Source organism: Sturnus vulgaris, chromosome 8, assembly GCF_052056855.1.
Source record: "Sturnus vulgaris isolate bStuVul1 chromosome 8, bStuVul1.hap1, whole genome shotgun sequence".
In the NCBI taxonomy this organism is placed as follows: domain Eukaryota; kingdom Metazoa; phylum Chordata; class Aves; order Passeriformes; family Sturnidae; genus Sturnus; species Sturnus vulgaris.
The window spans coordinates 32,218,588-32,241,880 of NC_142250.1; the positions used below are offsets into that span (position 1 = coordinate 32,218,588).

The 23,293-nt window shown below is 39.7% G+C and overlaps 1 protein-coding gene across 1 annotated transcript in view; it reads right to left on the reverse strand.

Moving 5' to 3' along the window:
* RAB11FIP2 (RAB11 family interacting protein 2) overlaps positions 1–13,890 on the reverse strand; it is a 32,169-nt gene extending 18,279 nt beyond the window's left edge. Inside the window, exons 1-3 of the mRNA XM_014872558.2 lie at positions 13,401–13,890; positions 2,096–2,538; positions 955–1,414 (exon numbers count right to left, since the gene is read on the reverse strand). Coding sequence (XP_014728044.1) covers positions 955–1,414; positions 2,096–2,538; positions 13,401–13,753 — 1,256 coding nt within the window. The 5' untranslated portion in view covers positions 13,754–13,890. The remainder of the gene's footprint in view (positions 1–954; positions 1,415–2,095; positions 2,539–13,400) is intronic.
* Positions 13,891–23,293: the final 9,403 nt, after the last annotated feature.

Sequence of the window (23,293 nt, forward strand, 5' to 3'; positions counted from 1 at the left end):
GTCATTACATAGAAATGAATCATTACCTTGAAAAAGCAAGGACTGCTAATTTCTGGCATTTATATATTAAAAAAAGGAATGAAAGTTAATTAACTTCTTAAACATTTATCTATTGTGAACAGTATATGTGGGTGGCAGTGTATATAAATATATATATATAAATATATTTATACATGTATAAAGAGACAACCTATCTTTCTCACTAGCAAACAAAACCCAGGAAGGAAACTAACTGTGGGTTTCACTTTTTCTTAAGGAAAACAAGTAAAAGCATTGATAGACAAACAAAGATTAAAATGGATTATTTAAATCAAAGTTCCTTATCAGTCCTGTAATTCATTCTGCTCAAGACATAAACTGCTGCCTCTTGCAACAATTTCAATACACAGAACTCAGCAAAGCTGCAGCGAGCCAAATGAATTCAGGTGAGATAAGAGTTCATGTGGGTGCTCCCATTTAGAAACAGGATGTCTTTTAATTCTTGTACTCTAATATATACAACCTAAATACTCTTTTTTTTTTCTTTTCTCCCAATAGTGACATCCACAGGATTTCTTTTCACTACTCCTATTTGCACCACTCTTAGTTATTCAGTTTCCTCTTCCCCTTACACTTGAAACGTTTCCCTCTCAGAACCTGACTTAGGGCAATGTAATAAATTAGCAATAAACGTTCAGTTAAAGCAGAGGACTTCAGGGAGAGCCCTTTCTGAAGCACAAACAAGGTCTTCCACAAGCACCCATGAACCTTCACAGTACATATTAGTAACAAAAAGGTCACTTCAAAACAAAGTAGGAAACGATCAAATGATATAAAAAGTTCATAACATACTTAGAAACAGAACAGTACTGATACAAACGTGTATAAAGTACAAAGATTGTGTTCCTCAACACTTCACATTTTCATTTATATAACATGTTGAAGATATCAGATTGAAATACAGCAAAAACCTACCTTGAAGATGGCAACACGCTCGTAGGCTTGAAGTTTGCCATAAACGGATTAGTCGAATCATAATCAAAACTCTCCTGAGGAGCTTCCCCAAATGCACCCGGTGATTTCAAGTCAGTAGAACTCTCTGATCCCCCATTGCTAAGTTTATCTGACCTCTTGCTATCTTTTTTTCCAGTCACTCTTTCAAAAAGACTAACTTTCTCTTTTTTCTCTTTTTTAATTTCTTTTCTGATCTCGACAGGTTTGGAAAACAGACTTATGTTTTGATCCCACGTTGCTGGGCTTTCTTCAAATGGATTCTTCTGTCTTGGCAGTGTAGCAAATTTTTGGGGTAACGAAGCACTCACATTAAATGGGTCATTTTGTGCTTCAAGTGCAGTTTCATCAACTGTGCTGTCAAGTTGGCTCATTTTAGAAGTATCAACACTTAATGTCCTTCTGTGTGGAGATTTTAGACTCCCTGCAAATAATCTGTCATTAGTATATTATCAATGAGACACTATATCACAGCTTATGACATGCAGAAAACCCATTTTAACTTAGATCTCCAAGCTTTGCAATTGAGCCTCAGTTCAGAACAGTATTGAGCAACGATGCTATTAAAAAAAAAACCTAACAGCTGTGGCCTCGATTTCATGTTTCAGAAATGTTCATGGATAGGCACCACAGGAAATTTTTGTTTCCTGCATGAAAACAAAGTTCTACAGAGAAGACAGCTATGACTGGTGTGCCATTACAGAAGGAGACAATAGCATGTGGCTGCATAATAACTTTGAGCAATGCAAAGTATTTTCAGTTCTTTGTATAAATCACATTTAAAATTTGCTGATAGTTTTTGACTTTTTAATTGGACTTATTTCACACAAGATGCTATTTTGCCTCTTCCCCTTTGGAATGCAATATACTCCCAGATGAGGACATAATAAGAGAAAATGCTAAATTATCATACATCATGAGCATTGCAAGTTATTTCTCATGCTCAGAAACAGCAGTTATGAGTTACCAACAATTAAAGAAAGCGTTAAAAATAGGCCAGCAATATCTCTTAACATTTTGGCCTTGTAAGTGCTTCATAGACTAAAGTAACAGATTCTGAATGCTCTAAGAGCAGTGAGCTATTAGAGTCATGAGTTTTACTTACCCCCTTCATCCACTGAACCAAAGGACTCCAGCTGACGCCTGAAGAGATGGGTGTAGCCAACAGTGCTGGATTTCATTTTCTCTGAGGAGACGTGTGGTCCTGTTAGATCTGACATGGAGTGAGCTGAGGACAGCCGCTGAGGTCCCAAGAGGAAAGGTTTTTTTGGTTTTGATTTCATTTGCACTTCACCACTAGACAGCTCTAGATTTGCATCAGGTATGTGAGTGCTTGGGATGATTGCAGAGGATGTGTCTGAAAACGTCCCATCGTTTTTCCGGCCCTTCATTTTGTCTTTTAGTTTAGCAAATGGGGATTTGGTTTTGTCCTTCATTGACAAATCAAACATACTTGCTGTCATGTTATTCCTCATAAACTGAATATTGACGTTTATTTCTCCTCTGTCTTTAGTTCTCTTCCCTTGTCTGGATTCTAAGGGAAACCACCTTAAAGGAGAAAGAGCAAATTAAGTTGTGTTTTCTGAAGGCTATCATTACACTGGTTAGTTGCTCAACGCATCTGGTTAGAACAATTTAAAGTGCAAAAACCCAAATCCTATATCAAAGATTCAACCACTCCTGTAATGAAAAACTTCTTCATTTATATTTGTTTTCAAAGAGAAAACAACTAAGGAAGAAGAAGCTCTTTACAGTGTTCACCTGTTTCAAAATCAAAACCAACTCTGGAAGCTGACCAAACATCATCAAAGTTTAGGGCTTCCATCTGTTTATGAAGAAGATTTTGTACTTAATTATAAATACAGATACATTTTCTTTTCTTTTTTTTTAAATAATTTTCAAGTGTCCTTTATTCAGTAGAGATTATATGAATGTATTCTATATGGCAACTACTTGACCTAGTAACGTTTTCGCCTTAGATTTTGCTCAGGTTTACACACTAGCAAACATTTTCCCCTCTTTCCTTCCTTCTAAGCACTGGTTAAGATTTATGACAACTGCAGAAATGCTGGCTAAGAAGTATCTGAGAGCCCTGAACAGTCAGCTACCATTTCAATTCTGCAACTGCCTCCCCTCTGGATGCTGACAGTAACTCCACAAGCACAACTGTGAGCACGTAGGTGCATCCAACAGCATCCTCTCTTTTGCAGGTCACCAGCAGGATTAACTTCAGAAATATTTCCTTTGGAACCATGACATAAATCCCCACTCCCTGAGAAGAGATCAAAGGTGTGATCATCTGTTTCAAAAAGCCAAGTGTGCTTCTTTGCCAGGTCCAGCAAAAGCTTTATCATTATCCAAGTGTCTTATTCATTCCCTATTGTGCTCCATTGTCCCATGGAAGCATCTGCAGAATTATGGCTCAAGCTTCCCTCCACAGCTTCAGCTACATGAATGACCAACACACAATCCTTTCTCCACAACCATCACCAAGAGCCCTTCCCTATTTCAGAAGGTCACAAGGGCATATTTCAGATCCACCAGCTCCAAAGAAGTGCTCTAAACACATTGTCAGGAGAAATCCATGCACACAGACACACAACAGTGCCTTACCACCAGTAACTTTTGAATTGGAGAGACTAAGAAATTAAATTGCCTATTAACACAGATACAAAATACTGTACAGTTATACATACATTATTCAATCCTGCCACATATAGAAAAAAAGGTCAGGAAAGGAGAACAGTAGTCCTCAATTCATTTTCAGATTTCAGAAATATATTTTAAATGTGACAGCTGTAATAAAATGTTCAGGCAGAGATTACATGTATTGAGTTGAGAAAATACTTCCAAAAGTAACACACCAAAGACATGACAAAAAGATAAAGAATATTAGGCCTTTTGTTGCTGTTGTTGTTGTTGCTTTGTGATGTTCACAAGATTTTATATTACATACTAAAGCAAAATAATTAAAAAATATCAGATCTCCTCTCATGTTGTCATCATGAACAACATGAATCCAGACCAGTAGACTCAGAAGCTCAAACCAGTAGAAGGATAATTAAATCTTTAGGAAAAAAGCTTTTCTTCTGTTATGAGGTAACTTCATTTATATACTTTAAATGAAATACAAAACCTGGAATATGTGTCTGAAGAAGATGGATCGTTTTTCCTTTTAGTTAATAATGCTTCACTTCTTTGGTAACTGATTCCAGAAACAGTTTAAGTCATCTATAGAGTTGTTACAGAAAACAAAAACAGAACCAAAAGTCAATTGCCTTTGTGCTACATAATATGGCAAAAACTGGAAGACAAGATAGCCTACTTTCATTAAAACTCTTCTTTAAAAGAAAATATATACATATATTCCCTTTAAAAAAGTATAAACAGCCATAATGAGCAAGCCTTGCTCAGACAGCTCCTTTGCAGATAAAAACCCCCGAACAAAAACCATACTGGACCTGAGAAAGTCTTCCCATGGCTCCTCAGCCACACTAAACAAACACACCAGCACAAATAAGGCTTATGAGTATTTTGAGAAATATAGGAGGCAGAAAGGACTTCACTTTCTGGCACTCAAATTTAACGGCTCAGCCTACATTGTAATACTTTTTCCCCTCTCCTCACACGGTTCAAACATTAATACTCTATCTCTGATAAAATTGGTGATTTTTTCTGTTTCTGCTTCTGAATGATTGAAACCTTACAGTGATCCGTGACACTCATTTTAGAACAAGAAGACATAAATTCTTAAGCTTTTGCTATGGGGAAGAACGTCTTTTATTTTAAAAAATCATTTAACTCAATTATTGGCATTCTTATCACTCAATCAACAACACTGTGTCATTGCATTTGCTAAGGGCAAATGCCATGTATTATTTTGACATTTATCTCCTCTTAAAGAGAAGCCCACAAGTAATACCTTGCCTTCATAGCTTCTACATTTGTTTTCAAAGTGTATCTTGAAGAACTTGACATTAAAAATAAATTCAGCTGGGAAAACAAACTCTCCTTTTTCTAGGAAGACAACAGAAGGTCCCACTGGAACCAGGTTCAAGACTGCTACTGATTCCAACAGAATTTAATCATAAACTCTTTTACTCCAGAAAAATTCCTCCAGTCTTCAGTGGAATTCCTATTTGAATAATGATTGCTGGATCAAATCTTTGTATGAAAGACAGATATTTAATTTTCATAGGCATTTCAAGGAGGTTTCTTTGTTACCTTGGAGAGTTTATCTTGTTTTACTTATAATGAAGGTTCCATATGCTTCAGCTCATAACGAGACAATATGAGAAGCAGACTCAAATCATGATTTTCTTCAAAATTCAAAGGCAACTAATTACTTTTTTAAACAGATGAGAACAAATGCAGGCAATGCATTTATGTGGAGCTGCACGTGAACGAGCAACTAAGTCTGTAAATGTTTCTTATTAGAATCTGTTTCGACAACACATGGGCGTGAGCAGCAAATAGAAAAACCAGCGCTATACAGGAGAGAAAAAAGAATTGGGAAATGAAGTCCGCTGTTTTCAGATAACAGCATTTGGGTCCTAAAACACCAAATTCCACTATACTACTGCCAATTTAAAGAATTGAAATGTATTATAAAAGCCAATAAAACTTGCTATTTTGGTTTTGTTTACAGTACTTTTAGCCACAATAAATGCTCCATTTGTCAGGCTGCCACGAGCTTATTCTATAGAAAGCCTGTACAAAGTAGGAAAATAGCCAATAACATACATGAACAAAACAGGGTGGCTTTTATGAGAGCAGATGCCCTTTTACTTAATAACCAAATATTACATCCAGTCTTGCAGACAGTCTTTATTTAAACAGACCTTGTACAAAGTCTGGCAAATTTTCCCAACTTCAAAGGAAGCCCTATTGCCTTTGGAATCACATTCATTCTTCTTGCTCTCACCTTCAAATGTTCTGTAGGGCAATGTCCTCCATACACCCTCTAATTCTGACTTTTTCCCTATGGCTTCCATCAGAACAACCCTCACTTCTTTCTCTCATCTGTTTTTCAGTGTGCTAATGGACTTTGCCTGTCTTGCACAAGTTTTTGTTAATTTCTGCTTTTAAGTATTCTATAAATTGCTGCTCTGCATGAATGTGCAAAGAGAAGCTCAGTGTGCAAGGCTAAATAAGAAAAATCCTGCTGACCAGGCAGCCCTGAAAAGCTAAATCCCCATGTGAAGCAGCATGGCTACTTCTACCCATGACAAAATTAGTTGATTTTGGCCACACCTACAATTAGGGTTGGAAAAAGCAAACTCTCCTAACTTGTGCAGTCTTACCAGTTGACCTTGGGGAAGGCAGACAGAAAAGGTGAAAACTGAAAAAAGCAACTATAAATGAGCAAGTTACAAAACTCCAGCCTGTCTATTTCATTTAAATAGCTAGTGGTCTACTGACTTTCAGATGTTTTTTTTCCTCCCCTTTTCCGATTCTATTTGTCCTTCAAATCTGCCAAAGAATCTGACGCTTCCAAGTCTTATCTCTCTCTGTCCTCTGAAGAAGCATCACTCAGCCTGTTCTGCTCATCATGTAACAGTGAGCAGGATGGGCTGACAGCATGGGTAAGAAAAAGCACTAGCTAATTTCAATTACATTTTAATTATATGCTTTGACAGCCTCAAAACCACTGGGTAACTTATCTACCAATTTCAACAGGAATTAATTGTTCCAGCCAGCACATTCATCCTGTGCATGATAGATGATCTCCTGACTGTCTTCTGGACAGTGCCAAAGATGGAAAGTATTGAAGGAATTATCCCATTTTCTGCTTCTCAAATACACCACTTTGCCTTCACTCTACCAGTAATTATCTGTTGAGCTGATCTAGTTTTCCTTTGCTGAAAAGCCCAAAGAATTTTGCCAAACCTTTATTTCAATTCACAAATTACCGAAGAAGATTTGCAAAAAGCCACATAATCACCACAGCATCTGCCACGGCTTCTGACCTTGATTTTACATGCAAAAATCAGAATCATGATCTTCTACATATAAATGAGAATTTTCTATACAGGTAGATACTTCTAAACTTACCCCTATAAAAGACCATCAGAATCTCAATGACAGACCATGTCCATCAGCTGTCACAAAAACAAAGTTGATGACTACTGTCCAACTAGATATACTGAAGAAACTTTTTTCAGAAAAGCCCACTAACATAAATGTCCACAGCTAATTGATAAAAAAAACATCCAAAGCCCAGAACTATCTGACATTTTCATTTAGCAGCGTATGCACTTTGAAAAATGCAGAAGTACGTTTTGTGATAAATCATAATCCAGTACCATACTGAGAGGCTGCCCCAAAAGTCAGCAAGCAGGAAAATTCAGGCAAGGGGCTGAGCATAGACTACATCGTGTATGAAGCAAAATTAAGAAGAAAACAAATTATTTATTAAAATAAGTGATGACACTCACAAAGATGAATACTCTTACTTTCTGGAAGCCAACAAATGAGATATCCAAAGCAGTTTAAAATAAATACTACAGAGTGACATTGTAACACCACAAAACATATGGGAACTGACAGGTACCACAACACCCTCACTACGGGGTTTGCTAACTGGAATCAAAGTCATTAAATTGCTTTTAGTTTACTTATTATTTTGGCTAAAGACTATGTGTGAATACTTCTGTGTTAGAAACACACTAACTGGAGGTATGAGAATTAAGGCCAGTTATTTGAGTGTGTGTTTGTGTGCACAGAAAATGGAGAAGCATTTCAATCCAGATGACATTTTGACTCAGAGTTATGACTTGTTGAGAGGATGTGCACAGATTTGTTGTCAAAATATAAATGCTGGGAATATTACTAAATAATTTGAAAATATCACTCTAAGTCCATAAAGCTACAGCTGGGCAAAACTTTGTTTTCTCCCATAACTATCTTTCTCTTTTGTTCCTCACTACTCACATTCCTTTTTTTCTTTTTTTTTTTTTTTTTTTACATTTAATGAGTGGTACCACAAGATAATCCATATATAATCTCCAGGCTGCCCTTTATTTCTGTGCCTTTAACAAATTTCTCATTTACTATTCTTCCCATTTTGACTTGAGTGGAACAAGATTTTTCTCTTGCTTTAACCACAATAATTTTCTATTACGCCCTGCCATTTCCACTATTATTGAAGCTCATCCTTTAAAATGCATTTTTCTTGTTTAAACTGAATTTAAGACTAAAAATGAGTAAATAATAGTGTTTTATGTTTTGTAGAAATATTATTTAAATGGTTCCCACTCATTAACAAGTATTGAGCCCATATATTATCTATTTACTAGTAGTTTGCTTGTTCATAATTCCAGATGTATTTTAAAGCCTCCCTCTTGCTTATGCTGCTACAGATGAGAGAGAGGACAGAGCAGAGGCAGCTGAAGAGGGAGTTTATATCCAAGACTGAGGCTGCCAAGAAAGAATGCACATTAATTTGGAAAAAGTCACACCATTTGCATATCTTCCAGGAAGCTCAGCAGCACTAAAGTCGGTGCCTACAACACAGGGGTACTGATCATGGTCAACCATGAGTTCTTTCTCTTTGCTTGCTGAGAAGCTGGTTTTGACTCCTTTTTTTATGATCAATATAAGTTGAGAAGTATCTTTAGAAAAGGCCAAGTTTCCTTCACTGTATTATGCTCAAGCAAGCATTTTTTTTTAACAAGTTCTGCAATCTGTGTTGTGTGGAGGGGAGTGTTGTTGAGGTATTATAGACCCCAGGGAGAGGAGGAACTAAATCACAAATAAAAGATGTCTCCTCCAACATTTCCATAAGAAATAATAACTCTACATCACCTTCCTCCTCAAATTTACAGCATTCCAAACAAGTGTTACATCTTAAATCAGCTGAATGTACAATAAAATGAACCGTCCAGGAAAGCTCATAAAGGAATGGACAATAAACAGAGTGGAATTAGAGAGTAACAAGGATGAAGCAAAAGCTGAGGAAATAAGGAACTTCGGGAAAGTTAACAGCAATTTGTTCTTCTAGTGCTGTGTTCATTTAGCCCACAGGAAGAAAAAAATCTAAGTTCAGTCATTGCAAAAAACAACTGAAAAATGCTTCAGTAAATTAAGATATGTCAGCAAATGAGCATTTTTTTATCCCATGGTAATTCAAGAATCTGTTTTGATGCTATGCAATCAGATTAACAGCAGCATTAAGGCAACTGTGAATTATAACTGAATTGAAATTTTACAAAAAAGTATATATGCTTTAAAGCAATACATTCATTGATCATAATTTACATTTCAAATGGAAGAGTAGAAGAGGTATATTTATTTTGCAAGAGCAGACGGAAAAAAATGTCATGTATTTCTTAGGATGAATTTAAAAACCCACGCGATGTTGTTGCAGAAAATGAAAGCCATGTCAGAAATGTAACATTTGAAAACTTATGTTAAATACACTTCCATTAAAGAAGTTTTTCCAAAGCTTTTTGAACTGTTAAAAAAAAATCAGTAAAATTTTTCAGCATCTGGAGCCTAGTTTTCAGCTCTGGAAAAAAGAGCAGAAGTAAAAAGTCCCTGTCCATTTCCAACTACAGCAGAGATGTCAGAGACACAAATTTACGAACTTTCAGAGTACAATGGGCATTTCTGCACTAAGGCAGAAAGAAAATGAACTGGGATCCTGCAGATGCTTTGGATGAAGTCTCTGGAAGAGATCTAGTGAGGGACCATGTGAGCCGCAGCTGGATCTAACTGTTCCAGAAATTTTTACTTTTAAGAATTTGAAAAATTGTCAGTTTCAGAAAGGAAAAGGACTTTGTATAATGCTGTATACAAAATTTTCCCTACTAAGTTATAGTAAATAGACTACATTGTTTCATTAAGAATTGAGCCAGAGCAAGTTTCTTAGAACACAAGACAAATCCTATCATGAGGTCTCTGCCTGAAAACATTACTGTGGGGAGTATTTGTCTTAAGATGTGACAAGTAACAAAAAGAGCTCTAAAGAAAAAAAAAAAAAGATTATTTTTCCCTAACATAATGTTCCTGAGTCTTTAATGATTTTTGAAATTTATTTCTTCAAATTATAAAATATTAAATTAAAAAAATATGTTAAAAGCCAAATGTCACACACCCCATGGTCTTCCTAGGAATTCAGAATCAGCTGGTAGCCTTCACTTCTCATACCTCCTTACTAAAAAAGCACTAGGGAATTGCTGACAGGGTTCAGCATTGTGCAGAATATTAAATATCTTTTTTGCAATACCCTGGTGACTCTTGAGTCTGTCTCTTACAGCACCATATGTACAGCTGTGTTGGAAAGAGGAAGCTATTAAATATATTAAAAAGTAGAAATATTACCAATAGACACTTCATCAAATAACTGGATCTCATTCATCCCCAAACAAAGCAAGAAATGTTAAGGTTACATCAACATAAGAAAATAACTCTGGATTTAATAACAGCACAAGCCTGTTGAACATATTTGAAAGTAAAAACATTGCTTAATAAAACAGATTAGTGTTTCTGAAACAATGAATATAGCTTTCAACCATCAGAATGCTTTGGTAACAAAGACATTGGCCTTGGTTTTGAAAGGTGCTGGGTGTCTCAGTTCCCACACCATAGCCACAGTTAGAAGGTCTTCAGGTCCAAATATATTACCTTTAGTTTACTGCCAACATAGGACTAGGAGTATTTTCTATCAAAAAGGATTTAATAAAGAGGAAGGAAAAAAGAGTATTTTGTTTGAGATTGCATTCGTAAATCTATTCTTGAAAGTTTGCCCTCATCCCACACACACGTACAAATCTTGCATCCACATCTCCAACAAATGCTTGAAGGAGACGGCCACGACACACCTGCGTGGCACAGGGGCACACAAAGCACACAACCACGAAAACTCAAAAACATCGGAACTTAGGAACTCAGTGTCACTTGTTTTCGAAAGTGAGTTTCAGAAAGGACATTTTTGAGGTTTCTAAGCACCTAAAGACACCAAGGGGAAAACTGGACTTTCAGTGGCTCCTTCCTCGTAAGAATTTAAATCGGCGTTAAGCGAGAACGCGCTGCCAAAAATCCCACTTGCCGCCCAGCCGCACTTTTACACTTACATAAGACTTTTACAAGTACGGCTGTTCAGCCCTAGAAGCCTAACACCCATCAACTTTTAATAAGATTTGCAATCTTAAATGCTCAAGTAACTTCAGAAGAAAGGACTTGGGCTGTTTGTAAAACTTTCCCCATAGGCCCCCATCTTGTGCAGCAGAGCTCGCGGCGCTCCCGGGGAGCCGTGGTGATTTCAGCGCTGCTCTGGGTGGAACTGCTTCACGGCTACATAGCAGGAGTTCCTCTCTCACACTTCAGAGAAAGAAATGAGAAAATAAAGAACACCTATGGAGCCCTGCTAAGCATAACTTCCCGTAAAAATACTGCAGATCTGAATGTTTGTTTAACTATCACAAGGACTGTGTTACTTACCCCACTTAAAAATTTCTGGAATAATTTTGCAAGACTCCAGTACTACTTTTGCTAAAACTGGTGCAGGAGCCTATGTTTCTTCTTCTAGGGAAAAGAAGTTTTGTTACTCACAGTAATAACGGAATAATTTACATATTTTACTCCTGAACACATATTTCTATCTAGAGTCACAGTTTTTACTTTTAGTAGCATTCCTCCCTCATTCATTCACCTTGTTTTTCACCGTGTTGCTAGGTGTTGCAACTAAGGCAGTTGACTACTGACTTGCAAGATAATTACAACCAATGATTCAAGAACTTTTTAGATACATGTCTAAAGAGCAGTGAAACTTCTCGAATCAACTGTTAACAGAAATTAAGACCCTAAGGCTACAGGCATTTTCCATGTATTGCATCAAGATAACTGGTTTGTCCCTACAAAAGGTAAGCAATTAAAAAGTGTAATACTCCAGACAGTGAACCCACAAGAGATTCTGCACAGACTTCTTTCCTATCATATGGTTTGTGAACATAGGGCTTTGTAATAAATACAGTTTACAAAAACAAACAAACACCAGGGCAAAGAGAGCTTTGACTTGTCTTTGGTGCTCTCCAACCTCGACCATGCATTTAAGCAGGACCAGGTTTTGAGGCGGTTTCAGCAGAAGCAGTTGTCTGACCAAGAAACCCTGCCTGGTGTTGACCATACAAATTTCCATCTCCAGCTGCCAATGTTGCTGGAGGTTCAACCCCAGCACAGTTAGAGACTGTGCAAGACAAGCAATGCCAGTCTTTCAGTGGCTTGGACGCAAACACCAGCACCTCACCACAGACCCACCATCACTATGGATACCAGACTTTAATTTTAACAGCTGAGATTTGGGCACAGGAGCCTTTGTACTCGACTGAAGAGACACTGGAGGAGGAAAGGCACCTGGAACAGGATCTTCATAACCGCAGCAGAAAGTTCTGTCAGCATTCACATGTCACTGCCAACACAGAGCTCACTTGGAGGTCTCCATGTTCTGATTCAGCTTCTGTGGGACAAGCAGATCTAAACCAAACCCAAAGCAAGGAGTCACAGGCATACCTGCAGTACCCTCATATCTACAGTCTGAGCTACACAAACACATGGAGGATAAATTACACTGGTACTAAATACCTTGTGCAACCATGTCCTGTCTAGGAATTACAACAACATTACTCATTGAGTTGAAAAACTCAGAGAATCAGATAAGTACAGTTCAACTTAATAGATTGCTATGATGCTTTGGGCTGTTTTTAATTCCTTTCTTTCCATTCCAGTGTGTGAACTTCCTGGTAAACAGTTTTATTTGACAAAGGCTTGCATAGGTAGGGATGGAAGCTACCACAAGATCTGAAATTTCTCTTCAGTCTTCTCAGCTGAGGCCTGCTGTACAGTGGAGCCTGTGGGATCATGGCCTAAGACTAATCAGGAGAGCAAAGCACTGTGCTGTTGTGGTAAGCCTTCATTAAGTCACAGCTCATTGACCACTAAAACATAAATATAAAATATTTAAACACACGTGGTTAAAGCAACTGAAGGAAAACAATTTTAAAGAGAACCACACCAGGTTTCAGGGCATCTGAGTCTCACGCACGGCTCAAACTGAAGTAGGGGATGAATGGGGGTATGGCCCTGTGCAGAACAGAGAAAACTGCTTAGAAAAACACACTGTAATGAGTTCATGTTACACACAAGAGTTTGTCAGAAAAGTTAATGTTATTGACAGTCCTTCCCTGTGCACAGTAAGCACTTTGATTACAGTAAACTTCTCTGGAAGAGGTCAGGCCACAATGACATAACTGTATAGGTTAAGAGATGTGAACACAGAATCAACGACTAACGTACTAATTTCATTTCAAAGTACATACGTTCATAATAAGGCTACTGTTTCCCACCCTCCCCAAGTCCAACTGTCCAAAGAATACAAATTATAATTAAAAAAAAACCCAACCATGACTTACTCTGTTTTCCGCCTTTGCTTGTCTTCAAATATATCATTCAGACTTATGGCCACCTGTCCCAAAAACCTGTCCAGCCCCACAAGCGACCTGTGCATGACAATCAGGTACAGGATGTATTTTTCTGGATTCTCCTGCATGAGTAGTCCAGGGAGCTCGAAGGAGGCCTCTTCTTTCCAGATGGGATCCAGCGTCTTCTCAGCCACCGAGGTGGAATACTTCTCCTTGCCCAGCTGTATGATGGTGTAGGCATCGTTGCTGCCATTTTTACCTTTTGGCTTCAGACCTTTGGCTTGAAGGACCGTAACTTGCACGTGAGTTGGGAACCACTTCTGGGCTTGCTCTGCCAACATCATCTCTGGAGATCGCAGCAGCAGCAGCAATAACAAACGCAAAGTCCGTCAGTCCTCGAGTGACTGCGTAAGGGCACTTACGGCGGAGACACCTGTCAGGGGCTCGGCTGGTCCTTCCTCTAGCGCTGCTGGCCGTGGGTGGCCCTCACCAGCACGCGGGTCCCCCCTTTCCCCGGCAGCCCCACCTGCGGCTCCATGGCCGGGGGCTGCAGGTCCCGCCGCAGCCCCGGCCCCGCCGCCCTTCCCGCGCCCGGCCTGGCCCTGCCCGCCGCCGCCGCTGCCGCCGGCCCGGCCCCGCGCCGCCCCCAGGGCATCCCCCGGGCAGGGCCGCTCCGCCGCGGGGCCCCGCAGGCCGGCGGCGGCCTCCCCTCGCTCGTGGCGGCTCGGTGCCGGCGGGGAGCTCGGTACCGGGCTGCCCTCCCTGCCTCCGTCAGTCCGCCCGTCGCCGCCGCGGCCGCCTCAGCCTCTCGCCGCGCTGCCCCCCCGCCGCCGCCCGGCCTGACGGGCCGGCTCCGTCGCTTCCGCCTTCCCCATGCTGCGGAGAGGGCAGAGGGCAGGGTTCGCCGCCGCCCTCCCTCTCTTCCCCTCGCCGCCGTTCCCCGCCGCCCGGACAGCGCTGCCCGGAGCACCGAGCACCCGCGCTGCCCGCGGGCAGGGCCGGACAGGCCGCGGCTCCCCCGGGCGTGACGGAGCGCTGGGCTCCCGGGGCCCCCTCCCGGCTGAGATCCCCGTCCCGTTAATTAATTCAGCGCTATTTTTGTTTCTAGAGCGGGCAGAGAGCTCTGCGGGAGCTGCGGAGAGGAGGGAACCTGGCTGAAGGCGTCAATTATTGTTATTAATTCGCAATATGAGGGGCTCGGGGGCGGCCATGGAGCCGGCCGGGAGTGGAACCCATCCTGCTGCCAACCGCTTCGGGAACTTCCTTATTTTTCAGCCCCATCCACCCGCCCTGGCAAATCTGTTGGATTTAAATGGGAGAGTGAAAATTGCAAAATATAAAACATATTCATAAAAATATTATACGACATGTTTTGAGGGCATATAATTTTGCTTATGGTACACCTGGAGACTGCACGTGTTTACATGCGCACCTGTAAGTGCAGTCACAGGTATTAATGTAGTTTCTAAAACAAACAAATAAATAAATAAATAAATGAAATTGGGGTTGCAAGGCTGTGTATTCCACCCCTGCAAACCACAAAAAATAAGGAAACCAGCAGCCAGGTCAGATAGTGAGCAAAATAACCTTGGGAGACCTTCTCATACTGCTGAGACCTACAGGAAATTAAAAACTTAAAAGTGAAGGCCTTTAGGGAGAGTAAAGTATGATGCTGCCCACAATACCTAATGCCAAGCAAGTTATCATGCAGGGTCTGAAAAGGGGGGTCACCAGTCTACACAGTGTCATTAGCTTCAGTCCCAGCTCATGTCATCTCTGTACACAGTTTTAATAAATACTTCATTGATGAAAATTGATGCTCAATTTTCGGCTGGCAGTGATAGCTGTCTGCATGCTGTTATAGTTAACACAGAGCTGGCACTTCTTTGCTCTTCCACACTGTATCTGATTTTTCTTCATAGGAAAATAGATGGGCCAGTTGGAAATGGTAACTTCAATACATGTCCTGGGATCATATTTAGGCAAAAATGTATAAATGGATTATCCAGGATGGTAATTTCTGAAAGCATTACAAATGCTATGGCTGTCTGCCTTGCTTTGTGATGCTGAGATATGAATGGTTAATTAAGGCTGCAGGTCAACTCCTTGGGATAAATCACCATCCCCCTCACCTGAAAACCCCTTCCTCTGCTCTGCAGCTGTCATTCTTCCACATCCTCAGGTGTCTTTCCCAAATGTTTCACAATGAAGCTCCCAGGAGGAGCTGCTGTGCTTGGGGAAAGAGTCACAGTATTTCGGGCTGGAAGAGCCAGAAGGGATTGTGGTGCCAGTGTTCTGCAGGAGACTTAGGACATGGAGGAAAGCCACGGGGTTCTTCTTGGAAACCAGAGAAACTTATGTACATCAGAATATTTCTGAAATTAATTTTACCACATACAAATTCTGTTTTAGTAGAATAATCTTTGCTGCACTAAATAGAAACCAAGCATGATGAACTCATCAAATCAAAACAAGAAATGAATTTTAGGTAGGCAGAATGTATTTATTTAATAGAAATTTGAGTGAAACATCATGTCTTGCATGCTGTTTCTTAGGAAAACTTTTATGAGTTTTTACAACAGGCAGGTTTTGTGCTTTTTCCTTGCCTTTTATTGGTAGTCTCTAATTTCTTAATATTATCTCTTTCTAAACAGGAGCTGAATACATGTGCACACAGCTGAACAGGGGAAGGTGGAAGAACTTTTGTACTGCTGCAGACCATATATCACTGCAATACCCAATCTGCCTTTCCTACTTTCAAAAATAAACAGATTATTAGTCCTCTACTCCTTATGTGCAATCTGGCATGTGAGAAGAGGAGTGTGGAACCTTTCCCCTTTCTCATGTTTCTCCTCTCTGTTCAGCTGGTGGAGCAGGCACTGGGGAGATACCCCCTCAACTCCTCCCCCCTGTGCTTGAAGAGAATTCTGCTCAAAGGTGCACCAGATATATTTTATTCCCTCTTACACCCCTCTAGGGTCAAGCTGAAAGCTGGCCTTTTGATTTTGTCCTCTTTAGAATAGGGTAATTGTCATTTTCTGGAATGTAACGTGGGATATAAATGACAAAATGTCTCAGAGAAATAATGATATCTCCAGCAACACAGTGTCCCCTGGCACTATGTCAGAGCATTAATCCAGAAATGACTCAGATTTTCATTCACTAAGCCACCACGACTGTTCAGTGCCTGTATGCACTGTAGGTTTTGCTGATCACTGTCCATGATTTAGTGAATATTATATTTGAAAATCCATTTAATTTCCTATGCACCATTTTAGTTACAGGACTGTACCATTTCTTCAGTGCACTATAGATATCCATTGTTGTTCTGTAATAATAATATTTTAAACTCACTGTTACTTCTGTATCATGTTTTCTGTCCAAGTCCACTCACTCTGAGGATGTCTCATCAGGAATTTTCTAGTTCTTAGTTTCTCTTAGATGATTTTGGGCTCAAAGCATTATATTTGGAGCTTGCAGTCAAATGTAGCTCCTTTGTGTGCTACACTGTGGTAAAAAGGATTCTCCCTGGGGATGGTAAGTAGCTCCTGTAGTGTTCTGTGCTGTGCCCCTTTTCCCTGTTCTGCCACTCCCTGTGTAGCTTTGGAGAAAGCTGAGAAAAGCAAGCCCAGAATTCTTGCTGATGAAGAAAAAGCCATCAAAGGCAAAATATGTGGTCTTAGAAAATTGTTTCTGCATTTCTAATTTCCAATAGCTGTCCTGTGTTCCTGGTGGCTACTCCAAGACCCCATCTCCTTGCAGATAGTGATGAGAGCCAGTTTAAGAAACAACAGTTAATCACAGAACAACAGTGGATATCTATGGAATATTTAACAGAGAACCCTCAAGCTCATTTGTGCCATCTATCTCTATTTAACATTCTTCTAGTTGTTTCTGACCCAGGAGATCAATATTGTGGGTTTTTTAAAAGAGGAAATTCAAAGAACTATGGTGGATTTTTTTCTGTTTCAGTAATTTGTAATTCCCTCTCATTTCTCCCTCCTGAGCCTACAGTACATCTGATTAAACATGAGCCTTGATATTCTGGCTGCCCTTTCAAAAGAAAATGCAAGAAAATCCTTTTGCCTATGCCACTGTGACAGTTCCACTTTCTGCTTCTCATTTCCAGTTGTGTACTTGCTAAAGAGGATCAAAGCAGTTGTGTTTACACTGGTAAATTGTAGCAGGTAATTTGGTGATTTAATTTCTCCCTGATTTCTATTTATGAAGTAGGAAACATTTTGTTGTGGTTTTTTTCTTTTTTTTTTTTTTTAATGAAAATGCTATCTCCTCTTCAAAATTATTTGCTGAATAATTCTTAGTTGGCAGATTGTGGGTGATGTGTTAGCTTTGAACGTTACATTGCTGTGAGGAATAGGCTGGTTGTGTCTCGACATGTGACAAGCTTCTGCTTTCTCCCTTGCTGAATAACTTTCAGTAGCTGTTGCAACTGTCCAGACTGTTTTCTGGAAAGACTGTGTAATTTTTGAGACTGAAAATTGTTGTCCGTTAGCTTTATCTTAGCTGTCATTATTTTTTCAATTAGTGACTACTTCAGGAATTCACTAGAATTAATTGACTGCAGAAATAAAATAGCTGGGCTCAAACTACTGTAAATTGGAAGCTTTTTCTCAAGCTACTGGATTTGTCTGCTCTCTTGGTTTGAGAAGAATTCATTACACTGGAAGGATTTTGATGTAATTATTAAAAGCTAGAAGAATAATTAATGAAATTTCTGTTCTGACTCCAAATTTTGCAACCCAAAATGCTCAAGGTTTGTTGAGGCTGGGTCAGTGAGGCCACTGCCCTGCTCTGCGTGCTTTCTTTTACCTTTCAGTTTCACTCCTGTGGAACATCTGCTCAGAAGGAGGAGACCTTTGGCCTCAACACTAGGGCTGAATTTTCTCTGGTAGGTTTTGAAAGCTCTACAGACAACTCAGTGGTCCTGAGCTCTCAGGTACTGCCACTGCCATTTCTTTCGTGCTGTTCTCTCTAGCCAGCTGTGGGTTTATCTGCTTGGGGTGCAGTTTGTGTCTGCCCTGCCTCACTCTTCACCTCTCTTTCTTGCATTACTGCAAGGAACTGGGCCATACAAGAAACAGCAAAGGAAATGTGTCTCTGAAAAGAGGAGTGGGGGCTCGAAATCAGGCAAATGCCATAGAATTGTCCATTGTTCTCACAGAAATCCAGCACTTTCAACCGGAAATCTGGAGTCACGGATATGGAAGTCCTGTGTGCAGTATCAGACTTCAAATAAATGCCAGGTACCACTAAGAGTGTTGGAAGCATCATCTTTTTTGTTCATTTTTAGCTGAACATGTTTCACAGCCTTTCAACACTCTCATCCATTGTGAAGTTCAAAGAGGCTTAAATGCTGTAAAACAGTCATCAAATACTATAATTAAACTTGCCAGTCACCCAGATTTGACCCAAACTGCCTGTGTCTCAAGATGTTAGTCAGCTGTCTGGGTTAGATTTCAGTTCAGCCTTTTAAAAACATGAAAACACCTCGTTCTCAGCAGCTTCTGTGCTCTTCTGTCAAAGCCTCCCCATCATGCAAACTCCTTCAGCACTTCCAACCTGATATAGCCGTGGGGTACACCCTGCCTCACACCTGCTAGAATTCAGACTGTCATCAGCAGTACCTCCACAGGGGACAGCACCAGTGACACTAAACTCCTTTAAAACTAACCTTGAAGGACTAAATTCAGATTTGCCCTTGGCTCACCTAAAACTTAATGGAAACCTCCAAACTGACCATTGGAGAAGTACCTGTTCAAAAATCATATCAACACAAACTGAGGTTCAAATTCAAGAGTTAAATTAGAAATTGAAGTTGGCTATATGGCATCTATTTTTAGACTTAAATATAAACATTTTTTCTTGTTTTAGGTGTATGTCCAATGATTGAACCTCTTAAAGAACTTTTATGCATTGGAAATGAAAATAAGTAATATAAGGGAGAATCAAGGATAATCTTGTCATCTTTGCAGTGAATAATATTTTTTTATGCTTGACAGAACCTAAGAAACATTAGAAAAAGACAACTTCAAAATTATGACCTTTCTGGTCTCTTAATGAATCAGGAGAAGAAAAAAATTAAAGATCTTTATAATTGTTTGAGTATGAGGCTTCTTCAGAGGTATTTTTCCTGTGTTTAAATAGCTCCTGCATTTATTCTCTAGGCCATTTATTTTTTGTGGATCTCTAAGGATCTCAGAGACCATTACCTCACAAATTCTCCAAAGTTATCAACTCCCTTAAGGGGAAACTTGGCAAATACCAGAAAATTGTGTTCTAAAAAGAGTTTTTTGTAAGATAAGTTCTGAACTTCTCTAATTGTTTTCCCTCTCTAGGACCTCAAAGGGATCTATAGGATCCACACACTCAACATCATTAGGCTCCTGTATGAGGACAGACTAAATGGAATTATTTGTACAAAGATTAATTTGCTATATTTACATCATTTCTTTGTGCACCAAGTTAGCAGTCACATCAGGAGGGTAAAGCACCTACCCACCATGGTGTACTCCTTTAAAGGAGTGCCTAAATGAGTCCTCGTTGAAGTCTGGTCTTAACTAAAACAACACACTTGAACTTCCTGCTCATTCCCAAGGCTTTTTCCCAGGCTTGGCTGCCCCCAAAATCTCTTCCCAGGGATTTTGTTCTACCAGAGGACTGTCCTGTGTCTCTTCTGTTGTTGAAGGGTCTAATGGAATCCACCTGCAGCACTGAGGCAGCCGTGATTAATCTGCATTTAACCACAGGGTCTCAACACTTCCTGCGTGTTCAGAACACGAGAATTCTTCTTCTCTAATGATACAAAAAAAACTCATACCCCAACCAATTAGTTAGTTAGTTAGTTAGTTAGTTAGTTAGGAAGGAAGGAAGGAAGGAAGGAAGGAAGGAAGGAAGGAAGGAAGGAAGGAAGGAAGGAAGGAAGGAAGGAAGGAAGGAAGGAAGGAAGGAAGGAAGGAAGGAAGGAAGGAAGGAAGGAAGGAAGGAAGGAAGGAAGGAAGGAAGGAAGGAAGGAAGGAAGGAAGGTTGGTTGATGTGTTTGTTACACTTGGACTTTACATGTCTCCTCTGAATTCCAAGGGGCATGGATTTTCTAACTCTTCACATGTCACATTGCAGTTCTCATACAGAGCCCAGAACAATACTTGGTATCTTGGCAGAATTTTTTCCTCTTGCCAAGCTGGTGAATAATTCAGATTTTTCTACCATCTTTCCTCCTAGCAGTATCAATTTTAATTTGGCTTCAGCAAGGTCTTAACATAAATGTGTGATTAGAGAAGGAATCTGACTTAAATTGCTGTGGTTAAGTTTTATGTGTGTTAAATATATGTTCTCCAAGCACTCTTCTCCAGTGTTACTTAAAACCCTTGTATCTTTCAAGTGTGGTTTATTCTTAGAAAACTCAAGCTGCTCCTAGAATTCTGGTCTCAGTAAGAAACAAATTAGATAAAAACAACTAACTTCTTGAGAGGAGAGAGCTTGCAGAGCCCTTGCAAGTAGACATGGAGTTGTGCTTAACAGCATTCTATGCCCTTTTGGTAAGAATTATCCAATAACTAGTATGTAGCAGATAGAATTTCACTTTTCCAAAATGTATGTAGTGCATCTTCTTCCCAACCCCAGAAGTTGGAAGGATTGTGAGGGCTCTGGGAATACTGCAGATTTATTTTGGCACTGCCTAGTGCTTTAAGCATCCTGGAAATCAGCACTGGCTATGTTCTCATAGTCTGGATGTAAATTAGCCATATGTGCATTAGAGGCATTATTTACAGATTGAATTGTGCAACTAACTATACTTAGGGCCTTAGATAAATTATTTCTATATTGGGTCCAATTTTTGCTGTCATTTACAGTAATATAAATCTAGGATCACTACACTGAAGTCAGTGGGGTAATTACTTTGAATTTTCTCCAGTGTGATGGAGAGCAGAATTTAGTCTCTGGTTATTATTTGCAGCTCTGAAGGCCTTTCCCCTATTCTAGGAATCTGTTGAGGCTCTTCTGTCACTTTGTCCACTCTCACTTCAGAATTATACCTGCATGTGAAAACAAAGTGACATAGACAGAGTTAGTTGGTTTTGGAGTCTGAGTAAATAAAAATGAGAACAGTTGCCTGCTGTTAAAATCTCTCGTTGCTTTGCTTTTCATATTATTTGTCTTTGCTTCCCAACGTTTGCAACCAGAGTTCTTTCTGGTTAAACCTCACTAAAAAAATCTGTGTTAGGATATAGACATCACCCTCTGAGCCTCTTCACTACCACTTTAGGAGGTGCTTTAGGAAAAGTGATTTGTCATTACCTCAGAGTTTTCACTGTATCTTCACAGTTTAAACCAATGATGCATCTCGCTTTCTGTTATGTTTGACAGCATTGCCTATCTAAATGTGAAAAAGCAGTAAGTAACAATAAAAGCTCTCTACAGCAGCTCTTTTGAAATTCCCATCAGCTAGAAAATTACAAAGTCAAAGATGGAGCATACCAGTCTCAATAGAAAGATAGAAACCATGCTAACACATCAGCAATTGTTCTCTAGAAACACTCGCTGGTGCTGGGGTGATGTGATTGTCCATATAAGAACACAGATGTCTCATCATCCAGCAACATATGATATTAAGGCATACCAATGTTGGATGCAACTTCGTAGCTGTGGTTCAAAAGCTCATGTTAGGGGAACACACTGGGATACTGGTTATATCTTTTTCAACTCAGTGTTTCTAATGAGAAGAAGATGTCTGAATGTATTTTCTGTAAGTCATAATCATTTGAAAAAATGCATTAGCAGGCACAGGTCTCATAAGTGATTTTAAATCATCTCCATATTTTGTTTTCCTTCAGCTTCTCCTTTGTTTCTTTGCTGCTGCTGCTCAATCTCATTTTTTCTCTCCCCATATTACTGTAACAGCATGTCTGCCTTCATTTCCAGTGATAAAAAAGCCTATGTGATTAAATGCTTCACCTTGGCAATCAGCTATTCTTGGTGTTTATTTATTGAAGGGTCTTTTGTGCAGTGTCCTGCCGCTGCCTGGGTCCTTCTGTTGCTAGTGACAGTACCAAGAGGTCACAGAAGCTGATAATTGCACCACTGCCGAGTTTGAGCAGCATGGTAATGGCTGGACAGTGCTGAGTAAAGAGGCAGAAGACTAATATTACTGAGCAAATAACCTTTACTCAGCAAAACTCAGAGGCAGTTGTACATACTAACTTAAATATCATCCCAGCCAAGATACAACTTCTCAGGGTCATCCCTGGAATTACTTAAACTGCAGAAACAGAGATTCATTTCAACTTTTCAGTATCCAGCATATGTTCCCAAAGAAGACCTTTTATCCAGTGGCAAGCCTGAAATTTTAAGTGTGAGAAAAAAGGAGGCAAAGAGGTAAAAGAAAGATTAGAGCAGTTGGTTTGTGCATGGCACCGGGGGATTGTACATAGTAGATTACCTGGGTCCCTTGTTGTGTTTTCTACAGGAAAGTACAGACAGGAAAGGAATCAGGATGGAAGGAGGGGGCAGTTCACCAAGAAAAACACAGGTGACATGGTTCCCCAGAGCATCAGTGTTGCTGTGAAGAGGGAACTCTTCAGGTAGGTTTTACCTTGGTTCATTGTAGTGATGTTGGCTTTGCCAGTTAGTTCAGTTTAAGAAGACTGACCTGCCCCAGCATATCCTTGGTCACTTCCCAGCAGTCCTTAGTCAAAGAGACATCCAGTCTTGACTGAAAAGATTCTGGGATGAAGAACCCAAAATCCCTTTGTAAAATTTTACCTTATACTAACTAATCTCACTGTTAATAATCCGATGTATTTTATCTTTAATCAGAATTTCACAATTTCCAGCTTCTAGGTCTTAATTCATTTTTATATTTTAAA